The sequence below is a fragment of the Vipera berus genome (assembly GCF_964194415.1).
Source record: "Vipera berus genome assembly, chromosome: 3".
Taxonomy (NCBI): Eukaryota; Metazoa; Chordata; class Lepidosauria; order Squamata; family Viperidae; genus Vipera; species Vipera berus.
Genome location: NC_138204.1, coordinates 76,047,817 through 76,069,827, shown reverse-complemented (window position 1 = coordinate 76,069,827; position 22,011 = coordinate 76,047,817). Strand labels below are relative to the sequence as shown.

The window sequence follows — 22,011 nt, the reverse complement described above, 5'->3', positions numbered from 1 at the left end:
TGCCTACCCCTGCCCTAGACCCATGCCACGAAGCGCTTTATACGTAATAACCAATACCTTGAATTACACCCAGAAGTAAAGATAGGCAGTCAACTTTAATTTAAGCACACCTACTTCAGCTTTATTTATTTATTAAATTATTGGAATTTATTTGGATGACTCATTCTTCAATCCTTTTTGGATTACATTTGTTAAAAATCAAAGACAAACAGAAAGTCTTAACCTTCTTAAAAACAATCAGTTATAATAGCTTAAAACAGAAGTGTAGTTTTATACATGGGTTTCACTGTGACTTTCAAGAAATATGTAAGTTTGGGACGTATTATAATTAAACTTAGCAAACAAATGTTTTACTGCTTCTAATGCAAGTCTGTGAGTGCCTCTTTTGGATTCTCTTGAAACAGAAGACTTTTAGATGAAATTGTTATTTTGCAAATTGCCTCTTCTGATGCAGAAAATGGAAGGGGGAGGCAAAAGTGAAGTTTATCTTTCTGGGTTTTATTTAAACATCTGTTATGGAAGAAGAGATGGAATGATTGCACAATATAACTTGATACTATTAACAACTATTCGGAAGCAGACACTTAAGGCCAAGATTAATTCTCAGCAAAATGAGAAATTCTCTGCCAGTGAATCAGTAATAAAGAATGATATAGCTAAATTTATAATCAGCAAAACAGTGATGCGTAACAGAAAAATGCTCTTAAAGCCTTCCAAAAAATATTTTGGGAAACTCTGGAATGTTCTATTTTCTCTTTTTTCCTGATTTAATCCAGTATTGATCATCCCAGCAACAGCTAGATTGGTGTGATCTAAAAGAAGCACTGAATATTCCAGTATTCTGTGCATTATTCCATTCCCGGAATTGTATATTTTACAGAATTCCCAGAATTTTATATATGTTTTGCATATTTCTGCTAGTTATTTTGCATCATTGCTGTTTTCCATTCAATAGTTTCTCATTTTAATAATGAGAAAGTGTTTACCATTTATTTTTATTTATCACACTTGTAAGGCCAGTACACCATTACCTCATCTAGCGCCAGAGTACGCTCACTCTGCCAGATCCAGTAACATGGGCAGAAACCATTGGGGAGAGGCAGACCTGCAAATATATTCCTAGGCCATCTAGGGGCTTCGAAGGTGACAACCACACCTTGAATTACACCCAGGAACTTGCAGGCTCATGCCAAATTCTAAACCAGATGAAGCTTCTGAACGTTTTTCAAGAGCAATCCTATGAAGAGGGTTTTAGAATAGTCTAATCAGGAGGTAATTAAGGCATGAAGAAGGACAAGATTGAAATGCGATAAATAAAAAAAGTTGGCATTATATTCAGGACAAACTCAGAGCTCCTTATAGAATATACATTTATCATATAAATTCTACTGCCATAAAACATTACCATTTATTTAGATCAGATGACAACTGTGGGATTATCAATTGATCACTTTGATAGTTACAGTCTCTTAATATTAAAAGATATTGAATTTACAGCTAGAAAAAAGTTTTGTACGCCATGTTGCGTGAACACAACCACTGTAGTTTGTAAACCATGAATTGTAGTCTAGTATTGTGTGTAAATACAACTAACCTATGCAACAAAACAGGAAACTGTTAAAAATGGTCTTATTTTACTGTAATGTATAAATCCATTCATTTAATATACAATCTAGAACTTCCCTAACTTGTTAATGCCATAGGTTTCATTAGCATTTACTCTTAATAACAGAATAGAACAGTGTTTATCAACATTGGCAGCTTGCATATGTGTAGACTCCAACTCCCAGAATTCCCAGAATTGAGAAACACCGGTATAGTGTATTATCTCCATACTGCAGGTACGTGTTATGTTTCAAATGTCAAATACTATTTTCATTTGCTCTCATGCATCAAATTGACAATTGGAGGAAAAAAAAGTTAAAAATAATAGTTTAATATTTAAAAATATGAAATGCAATACATTATCATAAAGTATATTTAATTACATTTACAATATACACAAATAAAAAGTAGTAGTTTTCTTGTTCTCATTTTTAGTGTCATTAAAACTTGCTTTATAGATTCTCTCTCGTTTCAGAAAGGGGTGTTATAAGGTGTTCAAAAGAGGTTGTTTGCAGAGCACTTTAGCACAAAACAGCATTTTGCTTCAAAGCATTAAAGTAAATCAGGTCCTTTGCAAGGCACATGCAACTGGTTTGAAAGCAGTCTTTGCTTACTCCACATGCAGGTGTCTCAGCAAAAATGTTCTGTATGAGCATGCAGACAAGTGGGAAGAGCTTCTGAAGAAGCTATATGAGATTTGCAACGAAGACAACTGTTTTACTACTTTGAAGACTGATCATTTATTTTAACGTGCTTTGTGAAATACCTCTTTCAAATGCTTTCCATAGCCCTGGTTTAAGATTGCACATCTTGTCATACACCCTTTGTACTAAATTCCATTTAAAAAAAAATCCCATTCACTCAGGAGTCATTTTTAAAGGGTATCCTCCCACTATCAATTACTACAGCTGTTTTGGATTTTAATATGCTAGTTTTAGAAAAGTGGTATCATTAACTTTTTACATAATTGCTAAACAGCCTGTCACTTAAAGGTGCTATCTAGAACACTTTGACTGAATAAAATGAAGTTTTATTGTAAAAAAAGATAAATAATTTCATGAATGTTTCCATTTGACCATATTACAAGACAAGTAGCGTTGTCTTAATTTTAATACTGTTCATCTGCTGCCCAAGAATATTAGTTGAACATGTACTTCTTTGCAAAAACAAAGTTTCATTACTTTTTCTTCAAATAATTCACTACATATTCATAAAAACTTCAGTTTGTCTGAGTTTCAAGTATTCATACTAAACTTGAGAAAGACTGCAATCGTTACTGATTTAGGCTAATTATTCAGATGATGCTTATAAGTATGCCGCTTCATGAAATATAAATTCCAAAGAGCATTAATGCATTTTCACAACAATTTCTATCTGGAAATCTATTAGGCCAAAAACAGTAGGTCATCAAATTGTATTTTCTCTTAGGTCGCTATGTCTACTACCAGAATATGGACTAAAGGAATTCACAGACTAGTACAATAATGTAAGACCCACCTCTCCTTTGGGCTCATAAACATTTTAAGTGATATTACTTGCCTGCTGCTGTGCAGAAGGTAATGAGAGCTTAGAGCATGTACATAAAATAAATATTGCAAATGTTACACAGATTCATATAACGAATTCTAATACTGTGATATTTTAACTCACACAGATAATCGGGATTATCTGAATTAAAGTGCGTGGCAAATTATGCACTTTATTAGAAATACACGGACAGAGGTGTTCCCTTTTTACCCATGATTACATGGACACAAAATACTGGATAAAGTGTTTTGTTAAGAAAGATCCAACAAACGGTTAAGTAGTAATAGCCTTATACCTGGTTGCAAGTCTTTGTATTTTGTACTCCAATTCTCATGCAACACTGCATAATTCACTTCCCTACCTGCACACACAAAAGAAAAGTTCAACAGTTATAGACTGCACTTTTACAGCATAAACCTGAAAGTCCTTGATGTTCAATGTCTATTCGGAACAGTTTGCTGATATGTTCTTTATGATACAGGAAGATTTCTCCTGAGTACTTCTTTTGAGGCTGGAGCTATATTATCTGGGAAAATTACTTCAAATTCTATAATTAAGTCACCTCGTTGCTCATGATTTTTAGGAAATGGTAAACCATATCCTATAATTCTCCTTCTCATTCCAGGCTTTACAACTTCATTTACTGTCATAGGTATTGTTCGGCCTTCTATAGTTGGTACATTGATTGAGGTGCCACATAAAGCCTGGAAAATAGTAAATTGAAACAATTAAGAGCAGTGTATTTGTTATTTCTTCAGGCTTCAAGTATACTACATGTCCTTCAGAAAGATAAATAACCATAATTCCTAAAGAAATGACAGCATAATTTCTTCAAATGCAAAAAACACTATGTTGTATCTTTTTTGTAAGTGGAGAGTTACCACCAAACAGTTGAACAGTTCAGTATATAAATACCATTGGCAATAAAGATAAAATAGTACTTTACCACTTAATAAAATGTGCAAAAAATGCTAAATGTAAAGACAGGAGAAAAGAACATTGCCAACAATATTTTTTCTTTCATAGGTTATGTTCTGGGCACATGACACAAATTTCCACCTCTTACATTTCGATTAATGTAACAGGGTGAAATGGGGCTACGTGCATCTCATTTAATAGGAATATCCTGTTATAGTCTTAGAATGTAATTGATTGCTAGAAGTGTTGCAATGTTCTAACCTTGGAATATACATTTTGATCATGAACAGGTGTTCTGACAAAAGAAGACAATATTCTGAGGTCAGAATTTTTTAACCTCTAAATGTTTAACACATATTTCCCTAACCAGGCTAGGGAAGCCAATTCTCAAACTGATTTTAAAACATTTCTGACATACTACATTGTATCATAACTTACCATTCAGTTATTCTTGCTATATAGAGATGGAACACTTACCTTTTTAAAATTCACATTATAGATGTAAATAATGTTCTTTAAGATGTCATCTGCTACCTGTGGGCTGAATCCCTGCCCCCCCCCCCAGCTCCTTCTAGCAACCCAGGGAGGGAGGCATTTCCTGGATCTGTTAATGCCTCGTTGTGAGAGGAGAAACGTAACAAGGGTGAAGGTTCATTCTCCGATCTTGTGGGTTGAGCATATTCACCATTATTGCAAACACGTAACAACCTTGAAACTACAAGTACTGAACAAATAGTGCCCAGATTTCAATCTTACCATTTGTGGGAAAATTACAAAGACTGTGATGGGGCTCAGAGAAACGCTGAGCATTAGCCTATGTGCATACTAGGGTTCGCCAAGGGGGCACATTATACCTGTACTGCAAGCCCTGCATTGGTTGCCACCAAACTTATGGATGTAATTTTAAAGTTCCAGTGTTAATCTATAAAATCCTACATGCATATTTACTTGCAGGACTACATTCGTCTACAGTTTGATCTATCCTGGAAAAGGTATTAGTATTGCTCCACATTAAGGAGATCAGGGAGGCCAAGGCTTGTTAGCAATATTGTTCTCCATTTAAAGTGCTGGTCCTTTGAATCAGCCTCCTAGTGAACATCAAATTGTCTCCCATACAAGACTGCCTTTCCAGAAGTTGCTCAAAATTGAGGTCTTTTGTAGGGCATTTGGGTTTGACTAGTTACTTTGGTTTCCCAAGAATGATATTTATATTTTTAAAAATTCTGTTTTTGTGTTTACTCTTCAATAATAATGACAAAGTTACCAGCACAATACAGATTCCATTATGTAACATTACCAAGGGTTCCACCAAATACTATTAGGTTTACTTTTGAGCAGGCCTATGTGGAAAACTGGGATTTGTCGTTTGAAATGAACCTTAAAATATAGAGGACAAAGTTCTAAACAGGTGGGAAAAGAAGGAACTGGGTTGCTTTACAGATAATTTTGGAAAATGGACCCACCACTGTCACTACTTCCTTTTCTTTCATGTCCAAATGGATGCCTCAGTGAGGATGGGGATTATGGCCTTGACAAGATATACCCATTTGCCATCTGTAGCTCCTGAGGAAAGACATAAAATCCCAGGAAGAAAGTGGCTGGTGGACTATGAGTACAAGCATAGGAGATGAGGCAAATGCAAAGCAAATGGAAAACTGGCCTAACCGTTATTCCCATGCTTGAAAGTAAAAAAGGCTATCATGTTATCATATGAGTAGGGAAATACAGTCAGCAGAAGTGTTTTAATAACTTGCCTTGTACCCTACATACCATTTGTAATACACAGGAATTATTGACTGAGAAATAGTGCTCTAACAGAACATTATGATGTGTGCATTAAGGTAATTAAATGTATATGCTGCACACTTTTGAAAGCTGATTATTGCAGTGGATGTATCTCCTAAATCTAGTCATCTAGTTTGCATGTTCACGATAAAGTACCAATACAGCATACTACCCGAGATGTTTTACTGTTGGAATAAGGAATTCTATACAAAATTTTGAAAAAGATTTCAAACATTTATAATAGGCTTATATTGGATAATTTGATGGCCTTGGGGTGTGTGTGTGTGTGTGTGTGTGTGTGTGTGTGTGTGTGTTAGTCGTTTCCAACTCTAGGGGCCGGTGCTCATCTCCGTTTCAAAGCCGAAGAGCCAGCGCTTGTCCGAGGACGTCTCCGTGGTCATGTGGCCGGCATGACTAGACACCAAAGGCACACAGAACGCTGTTACCTTCCCACCATAGTGGTCCCTATTTTTCTACTTGCATTTTTACGTGCTTTTAAACTGCTAGGTTGGCAGAAGCTGGGACGAGTAGCAGGCGCTCACTCTGTTACGTGGCACTCGGGATTCGACCCGCCAAACTGCCGACCTTCTGATTGACAAGCTCAGTGTCCTAACCCACTGAGCCACCGTGTATGTATGTATGTATATGTGTGTGTGTGTGTGTGTGTGTGTGTGTGTGTGTGTATATATATATATATATATATATATATATATATATATATATATATATATATATATGTGAATATACTTTTACTATATTATTATTCTATATCTGGTGACTGAAAACTAACAATATTACTATTTTTTTTTTGAACTGACAACATAAGGTGCCATTATTTATTTGTTTGTTATTTATTAAACTTACATGCTGCCTATCTTGCTTGGAGACAACTTTCATTGTCTTATAATTATATCAACATTATATCAATATTATGATAAAATATATTTGAAATCAATGAAAATATCATGGCAGCTCAGCATAGAGTTGCTCACACAAGCAGAATGCTGCTCTTTTGTTCTCACAATAGTGTTAATTGTTTTTCTGTGATCACAAAAAAAATTCTAATACTTGATGATATTGGTGAAGGTTTGTTCTTCGAGCTTATTCAGAAACCGACCCATAAGGTCAGAGAACAAACTTTCACTCTCATCCTACACCCGAGCTACAGATATCCGCCACTACTGCAAACTTGATGATACATTTCCCTCTACCAGCATTCTGATTATGTCACTTCATAGAGGATTGTTTGCATTTCTATTTGAGGAATATTCAAGGACAACACATTCACTATAATGTTGTAGTACAACACCACACCCTAGTATTGCAAAATCCCATACAGATGTAAAGTGCAAACAAAAGCAGTCCAGAAAACCAGTACAAAGTTTGAAGATTTATGTGTATAATGACAGTGAGGAAAAAGCAAAACAGTGTTCATAGGTAAACAGTTCACTGAATAGTTAAGAAGAACAGAGTTAACTTTGTGGGAGAAAGATAAAATGCTACAGGATATATTATTTAACATACTAAATTCTAAATTTACATGCCATATTTCCAAATTAAGCTATTTAACATCTACATGCCAACATAAGCCTTGTATTCTTAAAGAACATTGATCTATGTCAAGTTTAACTCAACTACAAATATAAAACAATATAAATAAAAACAGATTGTAGAAATATTAAAAATCCAGTTTTAAACTTAAAAGAGTACTTACCTCCCGTAAACTAATCTTGACAGGGTAGATTATATTTGAACCATCTCTCTTGAAATGAGGATGTACTTTATCTTTAATAACAAATACAATATCAGCTGGGATGGTGTTGGGTGTTTCATCGCTCTCTTTGGGGAATGTAATTTTGGTACCTTCTTTCCATCCTCTCTTAATATCAATTGTAAGGATTTTATCTTCTGTTCTGACACTTCTACCATCTGGATTGAGCCTTTTTCGGGAAATTCTCATTCTTTTTGTGCAGCCCTGATAAATCTCTTCCAATGATACTTTCAGTTCATGAATAACAGGAGGATCTTGTTTACGACGGGGTTGATTACCAACTGTGTTTCTTTCTCTTGGAAATCCATTCACATTAAAAGTAGGAAAGGAACCAAATGGATCACCATCCACTTCCATATCTTCAGTGTCCCTGCCACTAGCCATCCTTCTGCCAAAGAACATTTCGAAAGGGTTTGCGCCACCAAAAAATGCTGCAAATGTAGCATGTGGGTCTCCATGAAAAGAATAACGGAAAGTACCTCCTTGACCGTCCGGTCCACCAGCCCCTCCTTTCAAACCTACCAAATACAGAAGCATAAGAAATAATAACCAGCTTAAATAATTATATTTGTTAACAAAACAATATTGGGCTGTGATCCAGAACATAGGAAATCATAATGGTAAGACAAGAGGGGCAGATGACTCTGTCCTTTTTACTTGAGGGAATATTTTGTCTTTTATCAGTTTAAGAAAAAGTAATTTGTGTTTCTGTGACATCAGGTGGGAGAACTTTAACAACTCATATGACAAGCCCATGTCTTGTCCTGTCCTGCAAAAGACAAATTATATGCATACGTAACTGCTGGGGAATGTGGGAGAAAGGAAAAGAAGGGTGTCTTGAAATAGCGAGAGAAATGCTTTAAATATGATCAAACATAAAACACAATTGGGAAGGTCATAGGTAATCTTTCACTGATTAAGTTGTATGTCTTAAGGAATACTGAATCTCCGTGTTTAATCCACAGAGAAATTAAATCTCTGAATGAATATAAAGGATTTGGGCTGCTTATCAAATATACAAAACAGATGTACGGTTATGCATATTTATTGGAAGTAAATCCAACTGAATTTTAGAAATAAAATTTTTGTGGAAAGGAACTTTAACCAGGAGTCCCAAAAAAAATCAATGTATTGCAAACCAGTGAGTTTTATAAAGAGATTTTCACAAAGTTATGATACCATACTTAGATGAACACCTACTTCAATTATTTTAAGCTTACTTATCTTCCTACATTATGACACCCACCTACATTCTGTGATTAATTTCACCTACACATTCTTCCTAAATTTAACCAATTTCTCATCTTTTTGCTATATCTTTAAATCAGCTAAATAGATAGTTTGGATAAAAGGCATGTTAACTGCAATCTTTTTAAAAAAGTATTCTTAATAAGTTATCTGATCTGAAAATATCAAGTCAATAGTTGCCACAGTAGGTATGAACAGTCACAAAATATTAACTTATGAGAAAGCTTACTAGCTTCCAAAATGTTCTTTTTTTAACTAGTGGATAATTATTATTGTTTGCTTAATATTTTTAAATGGTTTTTTAGACACAGACATACTGTAGTATGAACTCAAGTGTATACTAAGAGGGCACTTGAGGGAACATTGGTTTTCATGGGCCCATTTTCCTATCATCATTCAAGATGGTAGTGCTTAATTATTTGGGATAAAATTACTGCACAATCGTTATATTCTTTTTCTTTACAAATTATTTACTGAAATCCAAACATTTCCATATTCAGAGAATTTCGATTCTCTAGAATTTAAAATGTGCACATTTGTGAGACTAGACAGCAGACAAACATTTCTCCTTAGAAAACTTAGCTGACAAATTTCTGGGGGGAAAATAGGCATCTAACATATTGTAAGTGTGTAAAGTCTCTTAAAATATTTTTCTTTTAATGTTGAAGCAACTTATTAAACCATCCATCTTCCTGATATAATTTAGAAAATTTTTAAAATTTATAATGGTGAATGTCCTATACCATTCACTTTGGTTATGAAATTAGACTTTCAGAATATCAAGGAAAAAATGGATTCACACTTTGTGTTAATCTATTATTTCTTTTGTTGGATTTTACTTCACCATGATATAAACCAAGTATATAAATCATAACTTATTACTCAGCATCCTATGTGATGCACACCATTATGGCTTAGTTTACATATTATTAAAATAAATGATGACATATCATGCTTGAACCCAGCTTACATTATAAAACTTAAAAGGACTACTATGAACCCATAGGGTTATCTAAATTCTAAACAACTTCATATTACCAATATTACTTGGTGTTTATTTAGAACAGGAACATGAAATAAAGACTTAATTTAAGTCCAAATGATTTATCCCTAATCTTCATGGGTCTAGTCTAAATATGACTAAATCTGGATCCATCCCAATACTAAAAGGTTCAAAATATATTAAGAAATTTCCTTGATTTCCTTGAAATTTCCTTGACTAGTTTCAGCTATATTTTTGAATAAGTGTTCATTTATAAAAATAGGGTTATAAATATTCTAAACATTTTAATCCAGGCAAGCTATGAAATAAAAACCTGGTACCATTATACCTCATGTTCTGGTGTCAGAATCATAAAACTTTCATTTTGAAGAGATAGAAAATTCAATATCAGTGGTCCTCGACTTACAGCCATTTGTTTAGTGACCATACAAAGTTACAATGGCACTGAAAAAAGTGACTAGTTTTCACACTTATGACTGTTACAGCATCTCCATGGCCACATGATCAAAACTTGGGCACTGACTGACAACTGGCATGTATTTATGACAATTGCATTCTCCTGGTGTCTGTCATCACCATTTTTAACCTTCCAACTGACTTCCCATTCGTCTGAAATGGTATACGGTTTCCTGCGTGAGCAGGGAGTTGGACTATAAGACCTCCATGGTCCCTTCCAACTCTATCATCATCATCATCATCATCATCATCATTTCTGATAAGCAAAATCAATGGGGAAAGCCAGGTTTGTTTAATGACCAAATGTTTCACTCACCAACTGCAGTGATTTGCTTAACACCTGTGGCAAAAAGGTCATAAAGTGGACCACTTAACAACTGCATTGCTTGGCAATGGAAATTTTGGTCTCAATTGTGGTTGTAAATCAAGGATTACCTATAAATAAATTAATCTCGGATACAAATTTTGAGTAAGAGTACTTCTTGAAGCTGTGAGTTTATTGCCTTGCAAACTGCTCTAGCATAAGCTATACCTGATCACTACAGCATTTCAGCAGCTGACATAACTGTTGATCACATGCTCCTTTTTCTCTTGTCATTAACCTATGATATGAGATCAATTTTGACAAAAGATAGATTGGCTGCCTATTTGTATAGAATTGAACATTATGGTTAATACAGTAAAAACCATCTTATTCTGCTGGTTTTACCATGTTTGAGTAGTGCAAATAATGTGTCAAAATGTATGGCTTACATATACATTATTGGCATTCTTCCTGCTTATTATATACATTGTTTGTGAGTAGAGGGTTTATTTAACAAAATTTAGCAACTAAAGATGTAGAACTAAGTAAAGGATGCCAGGCTTGATAAACTATACCATGTACTTGACAGAATGATGCTTCCCAAAATAGATAATGGATTGATTGTGCTCAAAATGTATCAATCCCATGTCTAATTAAAAAGAATAGTAGATTAACTGTCTATTCATCGTCTGAACAAGAGTCAGTCTCTAACTCTGACTAAATTATCTCATTAGAATTGTCCCTAATGCTGTACATAAAGATATTAAGAACACTGATTCATGATTTTAAAAATAAGACTCAGCAGATCAAGGTCTTATAAGTTTCCCAAGAATACAGGGAGGCAATACTACAATGATACATTACTACTTAATTTGAATTTTTACATAAAGATATGCATTTATGAGAAACACGTGTTTTTATAAGATAATTATTAAATACTGATGCATTTTAACTCTTATATTTCAGCCCATCATACTCAATACATTGAGGGAACACAGGACTGTAATGTAAATATGCAACTTCATTAGCAGAACAAAAGCTATTTCCAAATCTTAAATTAAATTTTGAAAGATAAAGGCAGTGGCTGAATTCTAAAAGCTAGGCCTCATTCCCTTGATACATTAATAGCTGGGAAGGAAGCTGTCGTGGTATTTTCATGACATCAGGCAAATTCTTTCCTTTTTAGACAAGATTCCAATGTAAGCCTAGTCTGGACACCTGGACTCTGGTTCAGAAATACCATCATTTTATTTCAATCTTATTTTAACAAAAATAAAATATAAACTTTAAATTTTGTTACTGTAAGAATAGCTCAAAATAAACCAATTCAGCAACTATCAGAGCCAAAAGCAGCTTAATATTCCTGAAGTTCTTGCAACCAAAATTAAGAATCCTATCATGCATAATAGAAAATCAATTAGAAATTTCATAGCAAGACTTGCAAGTGTAATGAGTATATAGCTACTGAAATATAATTTAGCTAAATTCTCAGATTAAGTTCTTACAACCACTCATTCCCTCTTGATTTGAATTAATTATATTCAGCACAAATATATCTCTATTAATAGCTATAATGAAACTACAGAAATTATGTTACCTTCTTCTCCAAACTGATCATAAATTTCTCTTTTTTTGGGATCACTCAATACCTCATAGGCTTCTGCAATCTCTTTGAATTTTTCTTCTGCATGAGGAGATTTATTCTTGTCTGGATGCCATTTAAGGGCTTGTTTTCGGTATGCTTTCTTGATGTCTTCATCAGATGCTCCTTTTTCAATTCCAAGAACAGAATAGTAATCTTTTCCCATTTCAATGTTTAAAAAGTATGCTTTCTTTTGTTTATGAGTTCTGTATCTCAGCTATGCAATGTTCCTAAAAAAAAAATTAACAAGAACTGTAGTTCTATTAAGCAGCCAGAAGACTGTTGCCACCTTCTCCTTCTCCTTGATCACTCTGTACAAAGATTGAACTGGTAAAAACACTGCCACCCAGAGCACTCCCAATTACACTACGTGTCTCTGCTCTTTCTAGAACAGCAAATGTTATAAGACGTCATTTCCCAAGCTAGCTACTGCCAAAACTCTGTCGTGTTCTATCTTTGCACGTTTAACTGTTCATTGACTGACTTCATATGAAAGTATTTTTTAAAACCGTGTGGAATTTTGCAGCCATTTAGTATTGTGTGGATGGTAAATTACAGATACAGGTCTGTTTTATATATTTATTGTAAAAAATGGGCTACAGAAAACTATTTCTTAACATTTAAAATAAAACGGTTGAATCTAGTAATTGTGACAAATACTTTATGGGAGTGAGTGTGAAAGGTGGTCAGTTTAAAAACATTTCAGAAAACACACAAATAAAGGAATTATAAACTTTTAACACTTAGAAAATTTGTCTTCCTACACTGAATATACAACCCTTCTTAATTCAAACTATTTAAAAAATGCAAGAGCAGCAATAATAATTGCCAGTGGAGCAATAGGGACAAGCCTATTGTGAGAGCAACCCAATGGTGAACTACAAATGGTTAAAAAGGAAAGAAAAAGAGACAGGATATGGGAAACACCACATAAACTTACTCCCTCAAGAAGCACCAGGGCAAAATGGTGAGCTGTGAAAGGGAGAATATTGCTTGAGGTATGGATGTGCATGTGTCAAGGTTAGAGGAATTGCAATCAGCAAACAGCAGGTTGGAAGCTGAAATCAAATTGCAAGAGTCTCTTGAAGTCGTCCATCCGAACTCTGATATATGGGACCTATTGTTTAAGAGACATCTTAGGAGCGAGAGGAGCAAAATTGTCTGACTTCAAGATTGTGACAGAAGGAACCAGACATGGAACATTCAGGAGGTTTGCATCATAGATTACCTGACTGTTCATTCTGCAAGTTAGAAATATAAATAATGTAGAAGTTAAAACCAGAGAAAATTTCATGCTAGGTAAATGAATGGCCCTTCTGCAGCTATTTCAAATTCTTAGGATTCCTACGTTGGATGGACCGCTCCTTTTAAGAAATGCCTCCATTGTTGGAACATGGCTTTTATTGATAGCTAGTCCTTATCACAAACATCATAATCCCACCCAGCTGGGAGAAGTCTAGAATAAGATGTACAAGGCAACAGGTCCTTATCTGTTGAAGTCTGAAAAAAACCAGCAATCAAAACAGTTCAAAGTATCAGTTTTCGCAATGTGGCAGCTGGGATCAAGTTGGAAGAGTAGTGTCAGAATCCATTTATATCATATTCATAAATGTATGTTTAAAACATTATTCCATGGATTCTGCCATCTCCCGAAGAGAAGAGAATGGATGTGTATTGAACCGGTATTAGGCATTTCAAAGGAAAGGAGAAGCCTTTTGAACTGGGGAAACAAAAGGGAGGACTAGCATCTGGCTTGTGTCACGGAAGAGAGCAATAAACATGAAAGATCCTAAGTTCCTTCTTCCCATGAGATAAAGGATGGGGGACTGACCAAATGGGGCTAAGGGGGGGTTAAACCGGGAACTCTATATAAGGGTTTAGTTCGTGGAATAATATTAAGTCCTGTCTCATTTCCTACAACCAAGCATGTCATAGTAAAGATTCTTTTTGGAATAGATTTGACTCCAAGAATTTTGTCTTCCTAAGACGTGGTTTGGGGTGGGTCCTGACAAGTAGTCTGAGACTAGTTTCAAAATCCTGAAAGCTGCTTGTTCTTAAATAAAATTGGGAAAGTAACATTCAATTTGTCGAATGGAATTGTCAAAGGTAGTTCTAAATTTCTGCATAAAATTGTTATAGTTGTCCAAGATGGCACTTTGATTTCAGTGTGAGAGAACAGCCCACCTGACTGTTCCTTCATTCAAAAAGGTCAGAACAAAAAACAATTGGTCCAAATCTGCAGGAAACTCTGCTGGCCTGCCAGTCATAAATAGTTCATACTGGGTAGTGAACGTTGGGAATCTGTCCTGAGGACTCTCCCTGAACTTCTCCAGAAGGCTCCCCAGGGAACAAAATATCACCCATGAGAAAGCTGCCTGTGGGACCAATTCAAGTTGAGGCAACCTTGACCAAAATGCTGGACTAACTACATCATAACATTCTATAAGCTCATGATTTATGTATCCTATCTGCTGTCTATGCTGTAATAATGGCTCAACAATTTGTTCTACAGATTGGAGGTATTTCAAGGATCTGTAGCCATGGTCTAGGTCTAGAATTCATGATCCAATCCTCATCTAATAAAAGAATAACAAGGATCTCAAGACTGTTGTAAAACCCTTCAAGTATGCCAGACTCAATAAAGGAACTTTTGTAAATATTTTTATTGCTAGCTGGATATTGTCATATAATCTTAAAAGCTTGTCAAAGACAATTCTCATTTATACCTAGTGTAGTTAAGGCCAAAAATGAGATAACAATGGTCATTGTGAATGCATCATTTGGAGAGAAAGAGATGCTAATATTTCTAAAAGGGCACTGAAGTATCACCTCATGGTTCTGATCAAGGACCAAGCTATATTGGACAACCATCATCCACTCAATAACGTAGGCCACCACCTACAAAGAGATCTGGATGAAGGGGTCTACCCTATGAAGTCTTGGTGCATTTCTGGACACAATACAAAAATTAGAGACATTGTTCCATGGCAGTTCAATATCTTTCTGAGTGGATATATCCAATGAGTACAGGTAGTACTTGACTTATGATAATTAACCCCAGAATTCCCATTGCTAAGCAAGACAGTAGTTAAGTGAATTTTGCCTCATTTTACAACCTTTCTTGCCAAAGTTGTTGATTGAATCACTGCAATTGTTAAATTAGTAACATGGATAAGTGAATCTGGCTTCTGTATTGACTTTGCTTGCTAAGGTGATAAAGGTGAAAAAAGGTGGGACACTGCAACAAGATAATACATGCCACCAGACAAGTGCTCAATTTTGATCATTTGGCCATGAGGATGCTGCAACAGTTGTAAGTGTAAAAAATGGTCACCTTTTCCAGTGCCTTAATAACTTTGGTCACTAAATGAATGGTTGTAAGTCGAGGACTACCTGTACATGAGATGTCACAAAATTCAACCTCTTTCACATTTTATTTAGTATCTACATGTAGTCACTGAGGGAGATAACCCAACAAATGGGGTTTGGTATCATTAATATATTGGGAAAACTAGGTTAACCATCTCACTTCCAGGCTATCAAGATGTGACAGGTGGTCTTGTCCCAGGCCAGGACTCTGTAAGAATCTTGAAGAAACAGAGTAAGACTTTACCTATATCAAAGCAGAGGGTTTGTGGATTGAAAAGTCAACTGAATCTAAGACAATTCCAGCTTAACTATGGAGTTAAGTAGTTATTCTCCTACTAAAAAAGTTGGTATACAATTTAGGGGTGTTTCTGTTATCTCAGCTCCTTTTGGAATAGCAGATTTAAGCTGTGACTAAGACCTTTGTCTACTTCAATATGTGTGCTAATATGAATACTCTTGCAGAAGGTGTGGACAGTAGTCACTTATATCTTTGTCACCTCACTAGAAGACTACATAATTGCTGTACATAGTACTGTCCTTAAAAAAAGCATCTAGAAACTGCAATTGTAACAAAATGCAAAGGACTGGATATTAAATGAAATACATCTACATTGTCATGTAATATCAATATGGTCGAATTTTCATTGCTGGTTCGTTTCCAGAGTGCTAGTCTTTGAAATCCTTCATAGTTTGGGGCCTGCAAGACTGCTTATTCCAGACATGTCAAACACAAGGCCCGGGGACCAGATCCGGCCTACAAAGTGGTTTCATGCGGCCCGCGAAGCCATCCTAGAAACAGTGAGGGAACGGCCCCCACTGCCTTGGCCCTGGCCCAGAGACCCTCCTTCTGCAAGAGACCCTCAGATCTGTCCCACACCTGCCCAGGCCCCCATAGGCACCCTTGATGCAAACAATGTAGAGCTGGCCACGCCCACCCAGTAGGCCATATGCACTCTAGCCACACCCACCCCATAGGCCACGCCCACCCTGGCCATACCCACCCGGTCCCTTGAGGGCAACTGCAATGCTGATGCGGCCCTCAATGAAATTGAGTTTGACACCCTGGCTTATTCCAAATAGAATTTGTTCATTTAAGATGTACTTATAGAGTGCTTCCCAAAAGTTCTCACTTCTCATGAACTCTAAACCTGAAGGGGATTATTTTCTCAAGGAATTCCTTTCTTGTGGAATGCTCCCCTAACATTCCAGTGATAATATAATAAATTGATACGGTATGGTATGTATGGTATGGTACAATACAATATAAAATCTGTTATGCACAACATTGTCTTTTCAACTTAAGCTATTCTAAGTAAAATATCACTGGTCTCAAGATTCATATTTCTTTGCAATTCCTAAAGAATTCCATTCCTATTAGCCAGTTTCATACCATCCAGTTTATTTCTGTTTAAAGACATTACAAAATAATTCTGTTCTATTTGTCTTCCTCATTACGCAGAGCTTTTTACAAGTTCTTTTGCAATGAAGTGGGTCTTATAATAAAATATTTTGATGTAGGCTGCTCCTTTTCAATACAATCCATTCCACGCCATTCCCCTTCCTCCTGGGCTCCTCTTCCTATAATCTATCAACATTGCATGTCTCTTAAAATTTTCAGATTCTCCTTTCATAAATATTTGTTTGCCAAAACCTTCATTTTGTGCATGTTACAAAAATAAAGATGCTCATTTCTAATGATCAGAAATACAGAATGATTAAATTCAGAACAAGGCAGGAAAATATTGTGATCTTATGGAATAAAAGGAAAGCTCTGAAGAGACTTATGGATGATTTGAAATTGGGAACCATGATGAAGATGGGTAGCTAATGGTCTGTTTTTTAAAAAAAATTGTCATGAGTCTCTTTGGAAAATAGACAACTTCAGTACTGAATTATTTTTCCAAACAAGATTATTATTAGTTGCTTATTTTTATCGTCGTTATCTTACTCAGTTTGATTAGGAAAAAAATATTTGAAAGGAATATTAAAAGTGCTTATAAGCTGCAATTCTGTAAATGTTTCCCTGCAACTACGTCCCTGAATATAACAGAACATAATCCCGAGTAGAAATTTACATGATACAGTTTGTCACTACTACGATTTTTATATCCTATTTTTTAAAAATAATCTTCCCAAAGCAGTTCACAAACAACATAAGCAACTGTAAATACCATGAATATTATTTTAAAAGAAATTAAATTTATAGGACTTTTCCCACAGGGCAATTGAGGATAACAGAAACATGGAGAAGAGAGTACAGCTAAGCAGATTTGGAAGGTATTTGTTGTTGTTGTTTGCTTTCCTTCCTCTCCCATCTGGGACCCTTTCCACAAAGCTGTTGGTGGTAATAATCTGTGGAGGGAGGGAAGAGATGACTTCCAAGCAGAGTGGAAGAAAATTCATACTAACAATACTTTACCAAAAAAGGACCTGCGTGCATTTCAGATGTGGACATGTGTTGTATTCCAGGGGGTGGAGTATGTTTCCAAGTATCCATGCCAGATATGCTCAGTCTTTTCTCCACTAACACATTAGAGTATGACTCACACTGCTAAAGTTAAAGTTAACAGCCAACCAACTCTCTTGTACTGTTCAGTAACAGCTGGATTCAACAGCTTGAAGTTTTCCAGTAGAACAGGGGTTCTTACCCTGGCCTGGGCCTTTTGAGTGTGTTGAAATCTATGGATCCTTGTCAAAAAAAATTGCACATATATTACAAAGAAAACTGATTATGTTCAAGTATAGCTATTAGAATATTAAAAACAACAAATATGCCACAGTAATATATGTGCTTATTAATTTTTTTATTTTTTATTTTTATTTTAATCCCATTTATATCCCGCCCTTCTCCGAAGACTCAGGGCGGCTTACAATTTAAGCACAAACCAATGTGCTTAGCAATTAATTAATCCATTAAAACAAGACAATACTCTGTTTAAGGCTATTACAGTTTTTAACAGTGAGGTTATTGGCCTTAACAAACATTTTTGGATTCTAGAAGCCTTAAAGTACTTTGCTGCCTACATTATTGAATGAAAAACTAAATTTCAGTTAGATTAGTGAAATAAAATTATAATTCTTTTTCACGGGCACCATGAAATCTACCCACATCCTCCACATTAAGGATGTCTGTAATAGAAAGTGCATGACATATTCAAGGTGATAGGTCATATAACTAATATTGATTCTCACTCTAATCAGAATTTTTTGTCTTGCAAATGAGAAAAAGTTTTCTTACTAAATTGCTATTTAACTTCCACAAAAGGAGTGAAAAAAACCACAAAGCAATCTGCCTCCACAATCTTAAACTAAAACATTTGCCTAGGCCTAACTCTGATTGCTACCCAAGTTTAAGATCAAAAAATTTTATTCAGAATTTCTTTCCTCAAAGGCCATGTCCTGCATTTTCTGGAATCATTACAAGGAACAATGCACTGTAGCTCTTAATGTGCAAGCTGTATTGCAGCTTCTTCACCAAAGCAAACTGCTCTTAAAAGCTACCTAATAAAATGCAGCAAGCACTCAACTCTTTTAAAAGGTTCATTAACAAATGCCTGGTTGCATTTGGATGAGAATTTGTCAGGAAGAAATACACTTGTAGGCTACATTAGCACACTAACACTGAATAGGACTTCCATTTTGTTGCCAGGAAAACTCCATGTCTCCTTATCTATGAAGTCATCAAAAATGAAATTAGATTTGAAAAAGATTTTAATACCCCCAGCTTATTATTTTCCAGGTAGAAGAGCTAAAACCACTAGATGTCACTGACAATCTGTACAAATACAGGTACTGTAATCTAAAAATATTTTAGCTGTAAACTCATAACAAAAATACTATACTACATAATTATTGCATCAAAGTATTTGATACTAAGCTTTATTCCCCCAAATAATTAAGACTAGTAATAATTGTTTATTCCTTCTCATATTAATCTCATAAAATAGTAGTTAAAAAACTACAGAATTGCAACCTAGGTCAACGACTTCACATTTTTGTTAACTATTCTCTATGGGGCAATTTTTTAAAAAACTATTAGTAATCCGAAGTGCTTCAAATGAGATATGCTATCAGAGCCAGTAACCCAAGAAAAAGCATTATAAATTATTGGAGCATCTCCCTTTAAAGCTGATTTTATCAGCTTTGCTCCTAAACAATAAATCACAAGAACATAGTATCTAATTCTGGTATCAACCTGTGCAGCAACTGACATTTTCAACAAGAACAAGAAAATGAATAAATCTTTTCTTATCTGATTTTGGACGATCACCACTATCTTTTTTTATCCAACAAAAAAATTCAACCAAAAATGACATTAGCAACATATAAATCAAATTTCAAATGTAACTCCACCAGGAAAACTTACTTACTGAAGAGGACAATGAGGAACAAGAGATGTTTGCTAGGCCAATTAACCTCTATCTTACATGAACTACGGTGGGAAGGTAACAGCGTTCCGTGCACCTTTGGCGTCTAGTCATGCCGGCCACATGACCATGGAGACGTCCTCGGACAAGCTCTGGCTCTTCGGCTTTGAAACGGAGATGAGCACCGGCCCCTAGAGTCGGAAACGACTAGCACACATGTGCGGGGGGGAACCTTTACTTTTACCTACGTGAACCATACCACCAAAAGTATCATTTCAATCAAAAATTACAAAAAAATTAAAGATAAAATTATGAGAAGAGTGGGATTGTAGAGTATTGCTGCAGCTAGTTTTTACACCTTGCAGTAAAAAATTCTACCCCAAAATATAGACAAAAGAAATTGTGCAGAAAAACTAACAGAGCGACAATTACAGAAATGATTTTCTAATAACCCCAAGTCCATTTTGTAGGAAGCAAGCTGTTATTATTATTATTATTTATGTATCTACACCCTAATAACTCTTACAATGGGAAATGACCGTAATGAATTTGGAACTTCATCAGACCTACCGTGGATTTTTGCACATCGACCACTCTCCCGTCTTTTATTATTTTATTAACCCTGTTAGACACAAAAATAGTCACAAATTGAAATTCACTCTGTTTGTGTTACAAATAGAAAAGAAGTTTATTAGACTTCACAACAAAGTCTAAAAAGTAACGGTTTGCAAAGCCTGGTGGATTCAGGAAGGCAAACAATGTAGCCAAACACTGAACCACACCCCAAATTCCAAAATCATATTATTATACATCCTATCGCGACGCCCCATTCCCTCCCCCATGGCCCCATTGGCTTAGGCTTTGGAGGTTACAATCTATCAGAAGCGCCTAAACAGAATACATTATCTCTGCCCCTGTTTGCTTACATTATACTAATAAGATCCCTCCCCTACTATCAATTCTAGATGAGAGATATCTCCCATCTTCTACACCTGCCAGGGGTACCAGGCACCAGAAGGTACTTAAAAACAATTCCTAGATAGTGACTCACATTTGGGCCCCATGGTAACTCCTGTTCTCCCCCTCCCTCCACTTGAGGCCTGTATTTTTCCCCATATTCTCAAAGCATCTACTCAAGCAATTGATTATAAAATTATTCTAAAATATAAAATATGATTACATGATAATACTAAAAGCATATATCTTTTTATTTTTAAACTGCCTCACTACTTCCAGTTATTTTCCACAACCCTCAGTTTTAATGTATTAATTCAATTAATAAAGCTTAATTCAGGTTCCCGACACTGCACAGCCACACTCGCACCAGATTTTTAACCCTGGCAGGGCCACCGACTTCATTGCTTTTTTTTTTTTAATTCCATTTATATCCCGCCCTTCTCCGAAGACTCAGGGCGGCTTACAAGCTTAGCAGTTTTATCACTCTTAACGTACATTTTAAGGGGAGAATGCTTCGTGTATAGAACGGCGGGTGGCAAACTTGTCAATATCATTTTAAGAAAAAGCCCTCATGAGATACGTCACTTGTCTTTATATACGCTTTTCAACCCGAAGCGGAGAGGCGACATTGGGACGGTTTGCCTTCGCCTCAGCGCACCCCCTCGGGAAGCAACCCCGTGGCTTTTTCTATGCCTTCCAGAATCAAAGGCTCAATTTAAAGACCTTCCCTCCGATTTACCCGTCCTAAGAGACTCACTCGCTAGCCCGGCAGGTTGTCGCCACCACGACAGAGGCTCCCTGACAGGCGACAGGAAGTACACTACCACAAATCAGTTCCTTTCACAACTGTCCAAATATATCGGTGGAAAGTACGCTGAGGGGAAGGAGCGAGGGGGAAGGGAGCTGTTACTTAAATATCGCGAGATACGCCCTCCCCGAGAGGCTCTCGTCTTATCTAACCCAGGAAGAAGTCACGCGCGCGCCGCCCTTCACATGTCCGTTTAACGATCTCCAACACCCCCTCCCTTCCTTCCTTTTCGCCCTCTAGAAAGCTCGGCG

At 35.9% G+C, this 22,011-nt stretch overlaps 1 protein-coding gene across 1 annotated transcript; it reads right to left on the bottom strand.

Annotated features, from left to right (window-relative positions):
- Window positions 1–110: 110 nt before the first annotated feature.
- DNAJB4 (DnaJ heat shock protein family (Hsp40) member B4) lies at window positions 111–21,911 on the bottom strand. The gene is made up of 5 exons (XM_081325105.1): window positions 21,710–21,911; window positions 20,566–20,617; window positions 12,215–12,489; window positions 7,550–8,124; window positions 111–3,836 (listed from the first exon to the last, which is right to left on the bottom strand). Exons 3-5 carry the CDS (start codon window positions 12,423–12,425, stop codon window positions 3,603–3,605), a joined length of 1,020 nt encoding a protein of 339 aa, XP_081181231.1. The 5' UTR covers window positions 12,426–12,489; window positions 20,566–20,617; window positions 21,710–21,911; the 3' UTR covers window positions 111–3,602.
- Window positions 21,912–22,011: the final 100 nt, after the last annotated feature.

What these genes read in the sequence shown, in the direction of transcription:
- DNAJB4 (XM_081325105.1), bottom strand. Translation starts at nt 12,425, where the DNA reads ATGGGAAAAGATTACTATTCTGTTCTTGGAATTGAAAAAGGAGCATCT. An exon ending in TGATCAGTTTGGAGAAGAAG is followed by an intron (nt 8,125 to 12,214) that starts GTAACATAATTT and finishes TGTATTTGGTAG; the next exon opens with GTTTGAAAGGAGGGGCTGGT. An exon ending in TCAAGATTAGTTTACGGGAG is followed by an intron (nt 3,837 to 7,549) that starts GTAAGTACTCTT and finishes ACTATTTTCCAG; the next exon opens with GCTTTATGTGGCACCTCAAT.